This window comes from Spodoptera frugiperda, chromosome 15 (assembly GCF_023101765.2).
Source record: "Spodoptera frugiperda isolate SF20-4 chromosome 15, AGI-APGP_CSIRO_Sfru_2.0, whole genome shotgun sequence".
NCBI lineage: Eukaryota > Metazoa > Arthropoda > Insecta > Lepidoptera > Noctuidae > Spodoptera > Spodoptera frugiperda.
The window spans coordinates 12,437,389-12,459,132 of record NC_064226.1 but is presented as its reverse complement, the minus strand read 5'-3'; the positions used below and the strand labels follow the sequence as shown (position 1 = coordinate 12,459,132).

The window sequence follows — 21,744 nt, the reverse complement described above, 5'->3', positions numbered from 1 at the left end:
ATTGGTAATTGAAAAATACCGGTATTCGTCTAATATGTAACACGTAGCACCTAACATCACATACATACATCTAAATTAAAGTAAACCCCGTGAAGGTAGTAAAAACATTTAAAATCTGTACTATTTATCCACCCAAGAATAATAACCATCTTCTACCATACACATAATATACTTACGTGTTGAAAAATTTCTTCCATCCTTTTTTATCCCTCCATTTTAACGTGCGTGCCCTTTTATTTCTCAACGTTAACAAAACGAATTACAAATAATTTCATATTCACATTTATCTTAAAACGTTTCAACAGCGCCCGTTCAATTTGTTGTTGAATTTCCAAAATGTATCATCTGCTTATATTATATTTTTACTGGATCGCTATCATCGAGAGCACTTACCGCTTTCCATTTACTCACTCGAGTCACTAAATAAACAAATGCAAAAGGCCCATTTATATGTTAACTGAAAAGGGATCGTGAAGTTCGTTTTTTGTTTTGCAAAAATAGTAATGGCAGCTGCGTTAAGTGTTTGTAGTTTTGTAATTAGGCTGACTGCACTACGACTGTGTAGTTTTTTTGCATTAGGTAAACCATAGTCTTGTCCCATCACTTTTAGGACAGATCACAACTTGTGAGTAGTTTGTACGTTGTAACTATTAGAAGAGATGAGTTGATCTATTTATATCTCTTTCTATATTTCTGACATATTCTAGGCCTTAAAGGTAAGCGTCCACATGCATCGTACGCGTTCCGTACGCATCGCATGTAGGCATTGCCGACGAGATAAACGAAAGAAACTGAAATGCGTTGCGTGCGATGCGTACGATGCGGGCCTGTGGATGCTTAACTTAACTCGCAGGAATAATAGTGACTAATTGTTTTTTTTTCTACGCTTTTCTACTATCATGGGAATCTACTCAAGTTAAGGTCATCTTTCTGTTTTGCTGCTGAATAATTATTGACCTTCTGTATATTTTTGTTAATAATTTCTTTCAAAGTTCTCATATTGTTTCCTGTTATTTATTTACTTTACAGTGAACAGTTTACCGAAGCTTTGTTTTAGTAGAACAATTCGGATTCTATTGTTCGTTTCGAGGATTTCGAAAATTACTTTCTTTCATCTTCTTTAGAAGAAAAGAATAACTAGAAATGTATTTAAATTACGTAAGAAAGGTTACATATTGTGTAATTTGTTACTAAAGTAAATTATTTCCTTTATTACATTGGGAGACACTAGTTTGATATAGGATCAAATCAAATCACTTTAATGTATCCATTGTGTACAGTGTGGTCTACAATATGGATTTACCTGCATTGGCACATGGGATAACTTGTATTTAACAAATCATTATTCTCCTGCGTTATTAAGCATCGTGGTAGCTTATTATCATCCTTATTTTTATTGGATTGGTTGAGAGCAGTGTCACAGCTTAATTTATTGAAACCAAATTTTGTTTCAATCGGCAGAATTGTTAACTTTTGGTTGAGGATAATGACGCCGTTAACTGTTTGTGTTTTTTTTAAATCATCCACATATAGCCTTCGTCTGTAATTCAGGACTGTTGAAATGAGATATTATATTATCATGATCTTGTCATTTCTAACTACAGTTTTCAATGTTATAGTTTACAAGGGCTCTTTACTACGTGTGCCCCCCAGCTAGAATTACAGGGGTCTTGAAATGTTACAAATAACTATTCGTACACAGACAAATTTCAACAAACTTAGTCTAGCTTCCACACAAACTACGAGTAACGAGGTAGTAACATAGCTGTAACTGTCTAATGTGTGAGTTAGCAACGCTCTTTAGAAACTCAGACGGCGCCAGTATTCAAATTAAAATAATTAATTTCATACATTGACATTATAAATGGAAGAATATAAAATTAATAAATTATAGTGTTATGTTAATAATTATATTAGTCATAAACATGCATTATTTATTATTAAACTTGATTTTGGCAATAAATGAATGAATAACATGAATGAATGACGATCTTAAAATGATTTAATTCAATGCCAAATTTGATAGGTCACACTCTAAGATTCTTGTTAAATACCTATATAAAAAATATTAATGGAACTTGTTTATAAGATTACAGGAATTATTACTAACATATCATGAAACGGGCTGAATAGAATAGGGTGAATATATACACAAAAGAGGTGAATAGATGTTAGAACATTTACCCAACATTTATTCACACTTCGAATTCTATTCACCTCGTTTTACTGTTACCATTTTTTTTTTTGAGGAGGATCATTCATCCAATTACTTCTCTAACCTTGTGTGACATTGAGATCTAACCTCGTTCATACTCCTGCTTCGAGCCAGAACGCGGAGTCCCGGTATCCTGCTGGGTTGTTCACAACTCCGGATTACTAATATACATATCACTAAATTCTAACTTTACTAGTGGTGTTTAAAATAAATTCTTATCACGTTAATAAAATAAACAACTGACAAGAACTTGGTGTTAAATTCTACATTACATTGAATATTAAATCCGTTGAGGGAGAATAGAATACGTGATGTCTTATACACTGAAGGGATTTAATTTTCGTTTAGATATAAAATACATTATCGTATGTATAATACTTACAGACGAGTTAAAATAGACCTTTAAATAAAGGATACCTACTGAAATCTCGGATGTCAAGTTCGAAATGAGGTGAGGGAGAACCAAGCTTCGGCACGAATGGGCCGGTTCGACCGGAGTAATATCACGGCCTCATAGAAAACCGACGTGAAACAACGCTTGCGTTGTGTATCGTTGTGTGAGTGAGGTTACCACCAATTATCTCCCTTCCCAATCTTCCCAATCCCCGATTCCCCAACAACCCTTAAATTCCTAACCCCAAAAGGTCGGTAACGCACTTGTAACGTCTCTGGTGTTTCGGGTGACCATGGGTGGCAGCGATTGCTTACCATCAGGTGATCCGTCTCGTTTACCGGCTCATACCATAAAAAATATATCATTTCCAGTTATGAACCTCTCTTAAGGTATGCATGTTCTTTTAACAGTCCTAGGTCATTATTCAAATAATTATCTTAATAAATATCTTCAATCTACTTCAGGTGGGCACAACGAATATGGTGCACCTTCGGCCTGAAGACTTCGTGGACAGCGACGTGAGCTTCGGAGACAAGTCTGTGATGACCAACATCGGGGAGATCAAGAGAAGACTGAATGAAAACCCAGAAGACCCTGACTTGCCTGGTAAGATGACTATTATCAATTTAATTATTTCTGTGTTTATTAATAAAAACTCTTAAGTTCTGTAGTGTTTTAACTCAACAACAAAAAATTTTTTATCTAAAAGGCTTTAGGTATTTCATTATTATTTATTATTCTTGTGATTCAATATTTTAAAAGAGTATAACCCATGACCATGTCACAAAACGAATTAAATCAATCTTTTAAATGTCTCGACTTATGACGCAACTCAGACAAAACAGCTTTTCTAGTTTCACAAAATAGCAAATGTATTTTCTCATTTTCTGAGCAAAGCCTAGTAAAAATCAGTTTTCAAAAGTATTATGAAAAGCATCAGTATTTTCTTGAAAAGCTGAATCCCACCCAAAACATAAATGTGAAAGGCTGCCAAGTTCGATAATATTGGAATGCTTCGCCTATAAAAGAAGTGAGATCTAAATAAGTACCAAGTTCCATACACAGACCTCAGTTAAAAATGATATAACAAGTTGGCAAGTTTTAACACACTTTGTTATAAACCTACTAAACGCAATGAGTCAAGTATATGTATAATTTTCTATTAAAACTTGCCAAGTTATATCATTTTTAACTGAGGTCTGTGTATGGAACTTGGTACTTATTTAGATCTCACTTCTTTTATAGGCGAAGCATTCCAATATTATCGAACTTGGCAGCCTTTCACATTTATGTTTTGGGTGGGATTTCATTTATTTTTGTAAGGTTTATTTTCTTTTTTTCTTATTTTACTTTACTTTGACTAAATAGGTACAAACCTTCGTAACGAATTTTAGGTCGGTACGACCATTGGAAGATATAGATAATTTTTTTGTTTTAGTTCCTTAGGGGTATGAATTTACACTTTCATTATTTTTAAAACCGACTCACACTTGGCCATTTTCAGATTTTTTCCTTTACCTTGACCTAAAGACCTACCTCCATGCCAAATTTCAAGTCAATACGACCATTGGAAGTGGTCTAGGTTTTTGATGAGTGAGTGAGTCAGTCAGTCAGTGAGTGTATAGTAAAAATAGCGATTTTCTGACGTCAATATCTCAAGACCTACAATAGGTACATTAATGAAATTTTGTATTTTAGATAAGTAAGTAGATCTCGACAGATACTAGAAATTTCATATGCGTAGATAAAATAGATTTTGAGTTATAGGTGGGTCGAACTTGGCCCGAAATGGTTCGTGTAATATAACCCACGGCCGGTGTGTCGGTTTTTTTGCTCGAACTTGGCGGACACACTGCCGTGTGTCTAGATCTTGTACCTACTTATAGAATTTAGTTGAAAGACTGCCGCGGAAGTTAAGCCTCTTACCGTCATTTTCAATCTTTGTCATTTCATATTTATAACGTTTCAACTTTCAACGCATTGAATTTGCTTTTAATGTTCCTTTATTTTCATTATAATGTACGTAGGCTACTTAAGATTTTATTCAGTGAGTGGAAAATTAATAGGCTTGCCACTTATTACGTGGGACTCATCATATGATTCTCGAATTCTGTTTATAGAAGTCAAAATCAAAGATATTAATTTCAAACAGACCTGGAACATTCCTGATTCTTCACTTACTTACTACGGAGGAGGAAACGTTAGATTTTTTGCCATCACAATTAGAGCTAAGCGTTCCTTTTTTCTTCATTTTACTATAAGACCAATTTGGTATATAACTTAATAACTATTAATGTCTTAAAACCAGGATCGATCCAGGGATATAGGATTAAGATCAGTAATTAATTTCGGTCTTTATCAGATTCGTCTCAAAGTTTCTTTCAACATCACAAAGGAAAGCGGTTATTTTTATAACGTCATTCGGCAAATCTGATTGAATTATATAGACTTAGACTTAAAACTCAGTATCGAAGTTCTGAAACCTGTAAAACAATTTAATCTGTCTGTTATCAAACGATCAGCTTCAAATAGTTTGTGGATTTCCAGAGAAGTTTGTAACTTTGTTAACTTGAGAGTTGGTGAGAAATTAAGACTTTTATTGTAATGGATTACTTTACTTTTCGAGCTGAAAACGGGTTTAATCGTTTATCTTTTTTTTTATCACGGTTACCTTAATCTAATGGGGCTAGCAGAATGTATTTGTGTGTTTCACGAATTGTTGTTTCGCGTCTAGGAAATGTAACATGTAATATAACCATATTACGGATTTATCTATCTTACTGCGACATATATTTTGGTATAAATACACTCAGTTCTCCTATTGGGAAACATTTTTTTTTATAAAGGAGGCAATTAAAACGTTTTTAAAACATTCTGGAAACACAAAATCGAAATCACGAGACTTCTAAATTGCTTCTCATTGCCGCGGATTCGATCGAAACTCACTACAGTCTATTAATAGCCAAAATTCTAGTATTGCCAACTTTAAAATACCAATTACGTGTATATGCACCGATCAGGGTCATAGGAAGCGGCTAGTCATAACTCTGACTCATTGCAACCACAACTGCAAAATTTTGAGCTACAACGTTTTATGGCTTCCGTCCTTTAATTTCAGAATGTTGCTTATTTTAATGTGTGTTTAAGAGCAATCAATCTCTATTTTATGAGATCTGATGACCCAATGATTGTTTGGTACACTTTATAACTCTAGTGATAAGTGGACATAAATTTTAAGAAGTGTGGGAGAGCCCTGCTTCTGCACGATTCTGACGATTGGGCCGGCTCAACCGGAGTGATACCACGGCCTTACAGAAAACCGACGTGAAATAACGCTTGCGTTGTGTGATTGAGGTTATCGGAGGCCCAATTTCCCCCTTCCCAATCTTTTCAATCCCCTATTTCCCAACAAACCTTAAATTCCTAACCCCCAAAAGGCCGGCAACGCACTTGTAACGCCTCTGGTGTTTCAAGTGTCCATGGGCGACGGCGATTACTTACCATCAGGTGATCCGTATGCTCATTTACCGGCTTATTCCATAAAAAAATACACCTTTGAACCATTCGTGGAATTCCCAGCGAAACAAAATGGCAGGTCGCTGTCACGGATAACAATATCATTAGATTAAAACCACTCAAGTTGATGAGACGAGAGATGTTCCCATAGGTTCCATTGGTAAAAGAGTTCAGTGCTATAAAGGTTTTATGTCTAGTTCTAGATAAACGAATGACAGCCTGGGGACAGGTGCAATAGCACTCCTAAGTGGAATGTATGATTAAATGGATGCTCTAGTTCCATACGAGTGTGGAGCAATATCCTCTTTTTACCCGACTGCGCCAGAAGGAGGGTTATGTTTTTCGAGTGTATGTATGTATATATGTATGTAAGTATGTATGTATGTATGTAAGTATGTATGTATGTATGTATAATTGTTTGGCACGCTCTACAGCCTAAACGGCTTGATGGATTTTGACTTGAGAGGTGTCGTTAGATTCGTATTTATTGTGAGAGTGACACTGGGTATATCAAAATAATAAAAAAACAAAATGGCGGATTTTTGGCGCCAAATTCGAATATTTCTCACTCTCTAGCCTAAACGACTTGATGGATATTGACTTGAGAGGTGTCGTTAGATTCGTATTTACTGTGAAAGTGACACTGAATATATCAAAATATTAAAAAAACAAAATGGCGGATTGTTGGCGCCAAATTCGAATATTTCTCACTCTCTAGCCTAAACGACTTGATGGATATTGACTTGAGAGGTGCCGTTAGATTCGTATTTACTGTGAAAGTGACACTGAATATATCAAAATAATAAAAAAAAAACAAAATGGCGGATTTTTGGCGCCAAATTCGAATATTTCTCACTCTCTAGTCTGGATGGATTTCCGCTTGATAGGGGTCGTTTGATTCGTATTGACTGTGAGAGTGACACTAGATATATCAAAATACAAAAATAATAAAACTAAAAAAAAATTAAATAAAAAAAGGTAATTTAAAAAATTAAAAAACCCGACTGCGTTTCTTTATAATATTAAAATGAAAAAACCCTAAAACAAGAAAGTCATCGTAAAATTTAAGCAGTCGGGACCCATTTTAGAAAGCCAGTCGTATGTACCCATATTTAGAATGGGTCCCGACTGCTTAAATTTTACGATGACTTTCTTGTTTTAGGGTTTTTTCATTTTAATATTATAAAGAAACGCAGTCGGGTTTTTTAATTTTTTAAATTACCTTTTTTAACCGCATACCTCATAATAAAATTGAAGTACACACATGCTCATAAAAGCTCGTACGAGATGATGATGCTGTTTAAATTTTCACGAGATTCGTGATAATATTGCTATTGTACCTATTGCTAAATATATACCTACTTCTTTTTTGACTACTAAGATTTTTCTGATCCTGAGATAAAATCTAAAATTTCATGTTTAATACTCGCAGTTATTTGAACCGGCAAGAATGTAGAAATATTTTCATTCCCTACAATAAAGCTATTGTGATTGAGTGGATGTTCCAAATGTCATTCGAAGGGATTTGTGGTACTACTAGCTTACCGGGGCTCCGGCTCAAAGCAGAAGAAGGAACGGGGTAGTTTTTTGTAAGAGTCTGACTAAAGGCGGAAGAAGTCAATTAATGATTTTAACCCTCAAAAAGGGAGATTGTGGTACTGCTGTTCAAAAAACTCATTGTCCTACTTCTCATTTCCAGAGCTCCAGCCAGTCCAAGCAGCAGTGAAGCCGACCAAGCCAACCGAGGAGGAAGGGTCCCGACACAAGCGCAGCGTTCTCCCACGAGCCGTTGATGAGTTCGCAGCACCCAGGGTCACGGCCAAGACTGATGACAGGTAATTGAAGGCAACTTTATGCGATAGCTTCTGTCAGGAACCATACCCAAGATACCTGGATAAAACGTAAAACTTTTATTAATGAGTTTGCTTTATGTCGAATGAAAACGAAACGAGTGCGCGTTCGGTGCTTCGATTGGTCGGCGTGAATGAATCAACCATCATTCGCAACTTTATACGGTAGCTTCTGTCAGGAGCCATGCCCAAATTATCTGGATAAAATGAATTTTTTTTAATGTTTCCTCTCACTAGGATTTTCTCTTGTGACGTGGGTGCGTTTACAGACATACAGTTTCACATATTTATCACACCCAGACCCGGAATAACCATTTATGGATCACACAATGAGTTAATATTGTTTCATCACCTAACTGATTGACTAAATAGATATTTAATGTTCATGCCCCGTCATCATCCCTATTATTTGTTTAATTATATCTATCTAACAGCACACCCACTTGTTTTCCCTGGTAAACATTCCAGAAAACTCCTAGTTTAACTTTAACAAACATGTTCTGACTAGAGTTACCTACTAGTTAAACTATACCTCATCTTCATAATCGACAGACCAGCAGCGGAGCTAGTTCTAAATGCTACGTTAACCGCAAATTCCTGAGCGTGTCTAACTATACATAAATGGAGCGAGTGTGTGTGTGTGTGTGTGTCTGTACAGTCAGATGAAACGTACATTGAGACATATATGATTTTTTTGTTTAAGTATTCACATGATTCTAATTACTTGCTTCAAATTCTGCTTTTGTGCTGTCACAGAGAATTTCAACCTGAACACCCTTAGTATGAGTTTGCTTTATGTCGAATGAAAACGTTCGGCGTTCTGATTGGTTGGTTTATTCCAGCCGGCCAATCAGAGCGCCGAACATACTCTCGTTTCGATTACTTTAAACGTAAAACCAAACTCATACTAAGGGTACTAATAGTGACAGGTAATGTCTTGATAAGCAACTTCGACTTGAGTAGACTCAACTTAAAATTAGCTAGTTATTGAAGTTAGTTATTAAGCTTCTTAGCCTTCAAATTCTACCTGAGTTTCAAAAACACTTTACTGGCTTGCTTCATGAAACATATAGTTTTGTAAGTTAGTCGTAACTATGAAAACCACATAATTACCTAATAATTAATCCTAGTATACATAACATAAAAATCTCCATAATAACGCAGGATAGATCCCACTTCTCTATTCTTACGAAAATCCTACGAGGTCATACTCCTAATGTAATGTACTAGCTACTTCCGCGCGGTTTCACCCGCTCTGATTGGCTCCTAATGGTCATAGCTTGATGTTTTATAGGCTATAGCCTTCCTCGATAAATGCACTATTCAACACAAAAATAATTATTCAAATCGGAGCAGTAGTTCTGGAGATAAGCGCGTACAAACAAACAAACAAACTCTTTAGCTTTATAATATATAAGTATAGATAACACAAGATACACATTAGTGGCAATTGGCGTTCCATTGTCTCTGCCTACCCCCATGGGAGACAGGCGTGAGGTTATGTATGTATGTATGTATGTATGTATGTATGTATGTATGTATGTACACATTAGCCCTCTATTCTCACAAAAATCCACAAGGACATAGTCCAAATATAATGTATAACAATAACAACATGCACTAAAGACCTTTCACATGAATAAATATTATTCCATATAAAAATATTGAAGTGTGTAGGACTGTACACCGAGTGACGGTCGTTCGTCTCCGCGCGAAGCAATCAGGAATGCGACCACAAAGCTCTTGGGTTTCATAGCAAGAAATATTCACATAATATTACCATTATAATGTTTATTGCTATTTTATCATTCTGTAGTATCCTCACTCCTCGCTATCTTAAAATGATCTGTAAAAGGGTTAAACTTTAATTAAACCCCTGTATGTGTCTTCCCAGCCTTTTTCAATAGTATAAATTGAAAAAGATCCCATGGGGAATTTTCACATCATCATAACATAAATGATATAATGCAACGTCATGCCTTTTATACCCGAATGGCTAGGCAGAGGTGCGCATTACGGTACGTAATGCCGCTTTACAATGTACACCCACTTTTCACCATTTGAACCGAAAAAAAGCCCAGTAATACTTTGCCCGACCACTCGACTAACGAGGCATAAATTATATGAATCGACTATTATACATTGTACACATACAAAGGTTAATTAATAACATCGCGTTATTCAATGAACAGTAATGAGCATAATAATAATTAATTAATGGATTAAAAGCACTTGTCCCGCGACCCAACTAAAATATTTGACAGGCTATTGTACTAGGAATGATGCAATTATTAATTGGAGCACTTGATCCGATGCAAAATAATACAAATAATGATGATTAATCATATAAAACATACGTAAATACTATGTCACAAATAGAGACGAGGTTGAAATATTGAAATATACTGAAAAGCTTTTTAATAAAAAAAAAACTGGTCATTCAAATATACGTGACGCCTTTTCGATATTTTTTAAGGAAAAACTGTCTAATTATAGTTACTCTTTACGAAAATGTTTACTGACCAAAGGCCTCTTCTCGCACGGAGGTTTGAGCATTAATCGAACTTATAATTAGAAATTATAAGCCCAAGTGTCCTCCCGATATTTGCCTTCGCCGTTTGTCAGTGATGTCTAAATAATCTTATAAAGTACATAATAACTCAGAAAAACTCTCATGATACTTGCCATCGGTAGGTTTCGAACCCTCATGTATGAGAAGCGGGCGTCTTAAACCTCCGGGCACTCCGACTTTACCACGAAAATATAAGAGAGCTATTTAACACGAAAGATCGATCGACCTAACCGCCTACATACAAACTACGGTCCAATAAACAGGAGTAAATACCCAGTACCTAACTAGTACTTGAAGCGATCCAACTGCAAACATTGCAAGCAAACTTGTTAGAAGCACCATTAGCGGCACGTGGCACGAGGAACCACTCAGGTTTTCCACAAGGAGTCTGGAAGACCTACACATTTATTACTTACGCTTCTTGTAAAGTTGTTCAAGGTACGTATGTTAGGAGTTCTACAGACTCTTTTGGGGCTTCTCACGTGTGGTTTAAGGAAAAATGTAGCCAGTATTAGTATCGAGCCTCTTTATAGTCTTCAGACACAAAAAAATCATAAGTCCCATTTAAATTCGTAAAGTTCTAATAACATTTGTTGGGTAGAATCGATAAGAATCTGTCAAGGATTTTCCTAAATCCGACCTAAGGGTATAATTAAAGTTCCAATGTGGACAAAGCAATGGATTACAAGTTAGTCTCCTTGAATTATCTTACAGACAGCTATAAATAGGATATGTATGTAGTGCATCGATTCGCGTGAAGGAAACTGATTGATTGTAGTACATTATAATTACGGGACAAATAAAATTAATAACGGATTTCTCCAAAATGTCATTTCTCTAAAACTCCAGTTTTTCGGACGGATTTCCAGGGTTTTGCATTCGTTGTAATGGTCTTGTACTCCGTGAGGTTTATAGCAAAGTATTCAGGAAAAATAGAAAAGTAGGAAAATGGGAAAATCATGGGTGGCGAAATTGACTTCGCCGGGTTTGCTAGTCAATGAATGAAACATGATCCTATTGACCAATGCCTACCACTGTTACCCAGAAACCTGTGTCTTAAAGCTCCTACATAAAATATACAGTGGATTCAGAGAGGCAATGATACAGGAAATATTTCCTTGAAATATCCATCACAAAGGCGTCTGTAACAAATATAATATTCCCAATTTCCTGCGCTCACTTCGAGAGTATCGAGCGCCATTGCGACTGTCGAGTATCGAAATGTACTTGTACATTTTGAGTAGATATCGCGGAAGCTTTGCAATATTTTTGGATACGAATAAATTAATAAATGTTTACGGTATGGATAATTAAACTTCTGTGGTGTAGTAGCGAGGTATCATAATAGAGATTATGTTATTGTAATGTGTAAATAAATATTATAATAAATATTTTGTCAAATGTTGGTAACAAATGTTGGCAAACTATTAGTTACCTACTTTGTTGGAATATTTCACGTTTTCTTACAAACAAATATCAAATGAATCTAATATACACTACTTCGCATTAAAGCCATGGGAGTAACATTTACAAATGACCACCAGAATGGCGATAAAGTAGGACTAAATTAAAATGTACCCTTAACCGACGAGCATACAGGAAAAGACTGATGACTGTTGATGAAGCGAAAGAGGTGTGTAAGATTCGTAGCAATTGACGTTCTATAGTCTCTACCAACCCAGATGGGAGACAGGCGTGAGGTTATTTACACAAGAAAACAAAACTACACTACATTACGTACCTGCTTACACCTAATTGAATTACGTAATAAAAGCTTAAAAAGTATTTTCTTAAAGGCACCAAACACTCTACTTAGAGCCTCTATACAAAGCGAAAGTAATTAAAACTTGTGTTTTTTAGTTATAACGTTATTTTAATTAAAGGAGTTTGTAGTCACAAGTTACGGCCGGCCGGCTAATGAGGCCGCTAAGTTGCAAAGCTAACAGGTGGGGCCGCGGCAAGTTGTATAGTCGGCAATTAAGTTGGGACCGAGTTTCTGAAGAGAATCTAACAAGTTTCTACTTACTTGAACGAGTATGAATATTCATAGGCTTCGTGAAATGAAGAACATACGCTTTGACAACGTGATTATTGTTTTCGTGGGTAACAAACAATATTGCTGTTTACCTATTTATATAAATATTGTTGTATAAATAAACAGCAATATTGTATCTTATTTTTCTTAAATATAGCATTATTCCTGTCGTTCTTGATTAGCTATACCCCAACAATTGTCTTTTGAAGTGATTGTAAGAATATTCCTTTCATAGTTTTTATGTAGTTGTACATAAGTAGATCTTTTCATAATTATAAACGAGAGCGCATACGGCGCTCTGATTGGTTGGTACATTTGAGACGCCCTATCAGCGCCGAACGCGCTCTCGTTTCGATCTCGTTAAACGTAAAGCAAACTCGTACTAAGGGCACGGTTTATACTAAACTAAAACTCACCACGAGTGACAAAAGAACAATAGACAACATACATACCACCTACACACAATAATATGCCGTAACTCCACGAAAACAAAGTTCAAATAACATTACCTCTGAATTTCTCGCCACCCTTTTAACTTATCAAAGATACTAAGAAAGAAATAACTTGTTAAAAGTTTTTACAAAGTTAATATTTGTTTCAGACGCAAGACGAAGAAGTTCTCCCCCAACTTGGACTACCCCCAGACCCCGAGGACGGCGATGCACACAGTCACTAGAACTGTCAGGAATAGTGAGTTTGAGGTACCTACGTACGTAGAAGTCATTTCTAACTTAATATTATGTGTATGACTAGGTATATAATGTGATCTAAATGTATCTGCCTCGGCTTGTGATACCACATGGCATCATGGCATCGCATTGTGATATAAGTTCCATGTAATAGGAGGTGAGCCTATGGAATCAAATCCGAGACCTCTGGACCGGCAGTCGCACTTGCGACCACTCGACCAACGAGGCTGACTAATTTAAAAAAAAAAGTTTAATTAACACTTATCATAGTTTGGAAAGCGATGTAAGAAAGTATCAACGAGCTTCAAGCGTTTGATATCGGTTGGTTTATTCAATCTGAATTAATTTGTTTCAGGACATGAGGAGACCCTTCATAGCGGCCCATTTCCACGGCAACACATCTCATTTGAATAGTGCGATACATGACCATTACAAAGGTAGATACATAATTATTTATATCACAAGTCCTTTAAATGTAATCACAATGTACATACAGCCTAGTACATTAAATTATACTAATATGTCGTCATAAAATTTTCGGTTTTATTAAAAAACGATAAGATTCATTTCTATTCATGTGTTGTACTGTTCTTCTTACACAGTCACGTAAATGATATTGTAAACAGCAATACCAACGATGTAACTGTGTGTGTGTTTTTGCTTATATTCAGTTGGGAAACTACGAAATTCTCTTTTGAAATGAACTGATTTAAAAAAAAACTTTCAGCATTCGTAAGCCTATTTTTCATAGAATAAATACCACACCTGTATAGACAGTCTACCTTACATTTTTACCTAAACATTCCTAAAAGATTGATAGCAATTCAAGAGAAATCTAATCTAAACCGTGTTTAACAGGCTAAACAACAGACTTAAAGGCAAGTTTATAATACAACAAAAATATCTTACCGCAGAATATGCACATTTAACCACCCTTTATTAAACCTCCCAGACACGAACACAGACTCACATTAATAACATACTTAGTCCTCGTCTAAGTCTAGGGAATATTAATAAGAAGATCTAGTGCTAGACTTTAAGACAATACAGCAGACGCGGGAATTATAATGTCGAGTCGTTTAAATATTATATATACAACAAGTATCATATAAATTATACCAGCTTGTCTTATCCCTCTTCGCTGTTATCTAGAATACGATAACGTTTCATTTCTATTGATGTGATGTACTGCCTACTTCTCACCTAGACACATAAATTATATTGTAAACAGCAATACCAACGATGTGACTGTTTGTGTGTGTTTTTGCGTATATTCAGTTGGGAAACTACGAAATTCTCTTTTGAAATGAACTGATTTAAACGAAAAGAGAGCATTCGAAACTTTTCATAGAATAAATACCACACCTGTATAGACAGTCTACCTTACATTTTTACCTAAACATTCCTAAAAGATTGATATCAATTCAAGATAAAACTAATCTAAACCGAGTTTAACGGGCTAAACAACATTCTTAAAGGCAAGTTTATAATAAAACAAAAATATCTTACCGGAGAATGTGCACATTTAAAACCACCCTTTATCAAACCTCCCAGACACGAACACAGACTCACATTAATAACATACTTAGTCCGCGTCTAAGTCTAGGGAATATTAATAAGAAGATCTAGTACTAGACTTTAAGACAATACAGCAGACGCGGGAATTATAATGTCGGTCGTAAATATTTATACGAAACAAGATCATTAATTACGCTTTCTATCCCTCTCGTTGTTTCTAGAATAATAACGTAATATGGTATCTTGTTTATTATTTATCGAAATAGGTTGTAAAACAACTGTCCTTTACTACGTGTTTGCTTTACGTTGAACGAAAACGAAAAAGAGCGTTTGGCGGATTGGCCGCTGCGTGAAACAAAATCACAGCGCTGAACTCGCTACATTTTTATTAATTTAGGGAACTACGTGATCATAAAATTATATTAAGACGTTACATATATTTAATCACAAAATTGCAACAGTAATTTCCTAATACATACCTACCACATATTGCCCACTTCGTATGTTTTTAGGTTATGATTTTACGTACACTAATTTATTCTAAAATACAAATTGTAGGTTGACGAAGTATTTATCTAACTAGACGCTAATTGATTGAAACCTTAATAAAATAGAACGATAAAACTGTGAGCGTTAAAAGACGTGATTCAAACCCACAAGAACCCACTTCAACAACTTCTCAAAACTCCTTTAAAAATATACTAAAACTTTCCAATTCACTATACACGTAACAACTCTTTCTGAAAATCTGTTTGTTCACATTTCTGGGAAAAACATCCTTATTTCAATTTAGTAGAGTCGGTTTTGATATATTTCTGATAGCCCAAAGATCTTTAGTTTTTTTTACCGTCTGCTTCGTAGGTCGCTGTCTCCCTTTTTTCTAATCGTTTTTAAGGCCCTTATAGTCTATTTTCACTAATTAATAAGGACTGAGTCCTTACCAGCGGCAAATATTGAATTTAAAATACTCCTTTATTTTGCCTTTTGATCGTACCTTCGCAGAAGACGTGGGCGTACCGTGTGATGTAATATCAGCTTCCATTACTGAAGGTAAATTTAAATCTGTTGTTTCCAGGTAACGGACTAGTGCGCGTGTCGCATGACGCTCCTCACGACGTGTGGTACCCTGCACCCTGGACGGTGGCGTCCCCACATCCCCGGCCTACCCTCACTCGCACCGGACATGTGCATGTACACCACACTGGTGTTTACTTAGTCTATGTACAGGTAAGAATTTTTTTTATAACGTCGCGCCTTTATTCCCCGAAGGGCTAGGCAGAGGTGCATATTATGGCACATAATGCATTGGCGGACATTGGTACACCCACATTTCACAATTTGTATTATAAGTCCCATGTAATTGGTGGTGAGCTTATTACCAAATACCGGACACATTTCCAGAATCCGTGCTACCACTGAGAAATTTTCGAAAAACCGAAAAAGCCCAGAAAGAAGACATTTAGACTCTTTATTGTTAAATGGGACAAGCCCGCCACAACCTCCCAAACCGCTGCAACTTCTGTAAGCCAGGATCTGCAGTAGATACAACCATGAAAACACCGGAACACTGAAGTCCGGCGCGTCTCAGGGACATGAATGAATGACAGTTTTTGATCCCGCAAGATATTGTTAGAGGAGAAGAATTAACTATGACTCTTTATTATAGTTCTCTTTATTATAGCAAGAAAGATGTTTGTCTGTGATGTCAGTTTTTGACAGTAACGATGCATTTTGCGATTATAATAATTTAATATCAGCAATTATCTGCCAATGCAGCTGGACAGAAATGTTGTTTAAAGCTATACAATTCATGAGCATAAACATGACAGTGACAGTTCGATTTGCCGCGCTTTTGCACGAAGGCACGACGCCATTATAAAGCGATTACGAATGTCAAATACACAGCTAACATAATCACTACAAAGAATAAAATAAAGTCGCTTTTTCTGTCCCTATATCCCTTTGTATGCTTAAATCTTTAAAACTACGCAACGGATTTTGACTCGGTTTTTTTTTAAATAGACAGAGTGATTCAATAGAAAGGTTTTTATCTATAATACATGCATACCTAATATATCACCATTGCACCCATGCAAAGCTGGGGCGGGTCGCTAGTAGTTATTACAATTTATACCTTGCAGACATCATATGATTCGGTATTTGCATTTATTATGGCGATACAAATTGGTACGAGTATTACATCATTAATGTTTTAGTTCCAATGGATCTTTGATTACATAGGTCTACCACTAAAACGGTTGAATTACTAATCTGTTGAAGTGTAGTCAACTCAATAAATGTTATGAACAAAAGTTACGTAATATAGAACGGAGTATAGACATCGTAAAGGGCCAAAGAGGTCGCTCATTCAACAGGTAGGCATGGTCCCACGATCGTAAGAGCCTCTCGTATTTATCGTCGCTGGCATTGAAGTCCGACTTATTGTCTGCCCCTTTTAAGTCCCAAATGGCTCGAAAACGTGACTGTATTTCCTAAATTCTAAAAGCAATGCCTTTTATCCTCGTTGGGGTAGGCAGAGGTGCACATTACGGCACGTTCTGCTGCTATACAATTATACAATGTACTGTATACCCACTTTTCACTATTTGTGTTATAAGTCCCATGTAATAAGATGGCCTATTGCATTGCCATATACTGGGTACAATTCCAGATTCCGTGCTACTACTGAAACATTTTCGAAAAACCCAGTAATACTACTAAATAACCCAGTAATAAAAATTATCCGGCAATCGCACTTGCGACCACTCGACCAACGAGGCAGTAAATTCCCTAAATTCTGTTTGAATTGTACGTTGAAGAATTTTGAGATGTGTTTAAACCTAGTACAAGTTTTAGCTTTCATTATAATTCTGATTTATAAAGGAACAAAACAATATATTGTTCGCAACTCAATTATAAGGTGCTCAGAAATTCATTTCAACTTCTAATACAAATAAACTAAGGCAAAACAATTCCAAGGGTCGGCTAAGCTAGATTTATCTAGCTTTAGTTAACTTTGCCTCCGCCGTACTTTAATTCAAACTTACTTTTTGCTGTCTTGTAACTTGTTGGTACTTAAATAAAGAAAGGATTCGTTTAAGGATGAATTTATTTACAACCCTTTTTCTGGTACAAAACTGTTCTTGAAAAAAACAAGACTAACTTCTTTCCCAATAATGCTGATCATTGACATTAGAACTGATGACGGGATATTTACCATGTTTATTTATGTCTATGAGTTTCCGATATTTCGTTAATTATAGAATTCATCCGTGATCATGGGAAATATCCCGTACTTAGTTCAGTTAGTGAACATGTCAGTTTAAAAACTTATAAATGCTGATCATGTTTCCTTGTTCACAGATTTACTACCTGGACAGCCATGACACCATCTCCTGGGTGCTACACCGCACGAATGCCGACATTGAGGGTCGGGAGACACTGCTGCAGTGTGCTCAGTCATCATACTCGACTGAACCAATCGACAAGCCCAACTCTTGCTTCTCAGCAGCTGCTTTATTCCTGAAGGCTGGTGACAGGCTAGCAGTGAGGAATACGGCAGGAGACAGGCACTCCTTGATGCAACCAGAGAAGAGTTTCATTGGGCTGGTAAAGCTGGCTGATGCTGAAGATCCTACCCAAGAGCTGTAGACTCTCTACCTCCAAGTTCCAGCAGTTCTTAGTAACTTTGTCTTTAAGTAAATATCGAGTAAATTACACCTGAAATGAGGGTTAATCGAAAGGAAAATCCAGATTGCCTTCCCTCTAATCATCAGACTTAGCTCGTTACAAAGTTACTTCAGAACTTGGAACATTTTACTCCTAACTTGATGTTAGTGTATGTCTGAATATATTTGTAAGAAAACTTTACAAATGTATTGGAAAGTGATAATATTGTTATGTTAGTCAAGAAAGTGCCATTGTTATGGGTTACGAAGCAGTAATTAAGTATAGGAACAAATTAATTAGTGTAATGATTTGGTATTGGCATTATTTTCAAGCAGATTGTCTATAATTTACCATGTTGTAAATTTTTGTACTAGCAACACATCGAAAGTCTTGCCTTATTAAAAAAAGAACAATGCAAACTCCTTGGTACATTTTATTGTAATGTTTAAAATTAAATATTTTGTGTTTTTTAATGGTGTTGAATTATATGTTTACGTGTATTTAGCTATAGGTATATCGAGGAATCAATCGAATCGAAAGATCTGTTATACCATTGATATTATAAGTACCTACCTACTAACGTTAAAAATTTAAATAATTTATTATACGTACATACATAGGTATTCTTATTTAATACTTATAGATGTTTAAATGCAACCGCATTTTTGATATTCATTCATGTTTTGTAAGTGAACGAAATAAATCTGTATTAAAACGTAACATTTGTATTTTATTGCCAACATTCATTGAAGTTAAATAATTTTACCTATAAGTTTACAGAGCAGAAGAGCATATTGACAACTTATTTACTTACCAACCTCATATTAAATCAGGACAAGGACATTAATCGCCAGTGGCGCCATCTACTAAGAGCAAAAATATAAAAATCAAAAGCCTTGATTTAAAACGCAAATCATAATCAAATAACCTTCAATGTTTTATGAAAGTTATAATAAATCGATACTATGGAGTGTCTATGGCCGATAACAAGTGTGATATCAGTTTAATTACATTGCTGATTAGCCTTGTATTGTTATCGATGCCTGCAAAAATTGTTACTAAACACACAAGTTTGTATTGTTCGATTTTAAATAAAGATAATGGACCTATACAAGACCTGGAAGGATACAAGAATGGCTTCCGAGTTGAACGGGTGTTACCTAGGCTAACCTATAGATGGGTCTGATTGAATTTTTGAAGGATTAAGATTTTGAAGGATTAAGATTTTGAAACATTAATTTTATTTGGAAAACGAGTAAACCCCCCTTCCCAATCCCCGATTCCCCAACGCAACGCACTTGTGTTTTACGTGTCCATGGGCGGCGGTGATTCCTTACCATCAGGTGATCCGTCTGTTCGTTTAAAAAAACTGTTTTTGGAAGTTTTGGGAAATATCGAAATCCTGATAGATAATCACATTTCAAATGTCAATCATCATCAACAGTCTAAAGATAGGTCTACGTGACTCCGAATACTGCAACGCCGCGGCCAGATAATCACGAATTTCTTAATTTAATTAAATCGATTTTGCAAAAAGCCAGAAAATAGATATTTGGGGTAAGACTTTATGAGTATTTCGTCTCCAATTTTAAAAAGAACCCTCCAAACAGCTCTTTATACCAAAGCAAGTACTAAGACCTTCTCCAAAATCTTAACATTCTAATAAGCAATTTTGTCATGTTCACTGAAGCAAACGGGAAACAATCATTTCCTACCCTGTTCCTACATCTACATATGTAATCCCATTCTAAATTCTCCAGACATTTTCTTTTTGACCAGTCACACGAGGACTCGAAAGGTATGTTAGAAAGGATCGAATTCACAACGCCTGGATCGCAATTTATAACTTTTATGAAACAGGATATTTTACTGAGGACCATGATAAAAGAGCATACGTTGTCTAGAGAATTTATATCGAAACTGGAAGTCGATAGTGAATAGGATATGTTTCGATTTACTGTGAGAGTTTGTTATAAAACACGGAGCTTATTATAACCGTTTCAACATAAAAATATTTTGTATGTATTGCTTACATAATATACAACGTCACGCATTTTATTCCCGAAGGGTTAGGCAGAGGCGCACATTACAATGTAAACCCACTTTTCACCATTTGTGTTATAAGTCCCATGTAGTGAGCCTGTTGCTTGTATAACTAACATAATACATCTAAGCTCCACAATAAAATCCATTTTATTTATAACCGGCAAATGTCGTACCGCCTCCATTTCTTTTCACCTTCCTTCCTTACCATAAATAATTCAAAAACAATAATTAGCTAAATCGGCCCAGCCATTTTCGACTTTTAGCGAGACTAACGAACATAAATCCTATTTTATTACATTATAAGATTAAGTAACAATGTGAGGGTATTGCTCTTAACTCTTAACGACGTTTACTCCGATCTCAAAGACTTTACAGGTGGGAATAAGATGGATGAGTAAATCGCATTTCGTTCATTGGTTTATTACGTTTAGCTTGTTAGGGTAGGTATCGGTACTGCATATAAGTTTATATTAGGATAGGTACTGGTTCAGGATTATTGGATATACGTTTATGTATATTCTTTTGTCCAGAAGTAACACAATGTTATTGGATTATGGTTAGCCTTACGTAATCATCACACATCACATTAACAGCCTATATAAGTGGTCACTGTTGATCTTTTCGCACGGTTCTGCAAGGTTTGAGTATTCCTAACTACCACTCACCACGCTTGTTTAATGCGGGGTGGCAGTCGTACGTAATCATCAGTAATCAGTATAATAAAGTGTTGTGTCTGTTCCAGAGATGGCCTATTTAAAAGATCCGGTGAAGATGGAGATGCTCATAAGTGCTGATCGTGACCACCAGGGTGGCTTAAGTGAGATAAGAAATCCACCATCCTCAGTTTTTTCCTAAAAACTACTTGCCTTCGGAAAATTTCTCCCCACCGTCAAACACCATGTATGATATCTATACGTTGTTTTATCTTCTTTGTCACTTTATATACAACTAGGTAGTTTCTGCCAGCTGCTTCATCAGCCTTCCCAGTTATTTAGAGTTCCCATCACCCTAGTCAGCTCACACCTTGTCTGTATACCAAATTTCATCAAATTCCATTCAGTAATTTCAGCTTGATTGACAAACAAACTTTCACATTTATAATATTAATGTGATACATTCCCATCAACACTATACCAGACTTTAGCCATAGCTTTTCCAGACTTTAACTTTAGTTAAAGCTAAAGTCTAGTCTAGCGTATAAACAGCCAATTAATTACAAACACGATCAATACTAAACCGA

The 21,744-nt window shown here is 35.8% G+C and overlaps 1 protein-coding gene across 1 annotated transcript in view; it reads left to right on the top strand.

Moving 5' to 3' along the window:
• Positions 1–19,178, top strand: part of LOC118271688 (protein eiger) — a 65,145-nt gene extending 45,967 nt beyond the window's left edge. Inside the window, exons 3-8 of the mRNA XM_035587840.2 lie at positions 3,074–3,215; positions 7,825–7,960; positions 13,184–13,283; positions 13,627–13,708; positions 15,865–16,016; positions 18,153–19,178. Coding sequence (XP_035443733.2) covers positions 3,074–3,215; positions 7,825–7,960; positions 13,184–13,283; positions 13,627–13,708; positions 15,865–16,016; positions 18,153–18,440 — 900 coding nt within the window. The 3' untranslated portion in view covers positions 18,441–19,178. The remainder of the gene's footprint in view (positions 1–3,073; positions 3,216–7,824; positions 7,961–13,183; positions 13,284–13,626; positions 13,709–15,864; positions 16,017–18,152) is intronic.
• Positions 19,179–21,744: the final 2,566 nt, after the last annotated feature.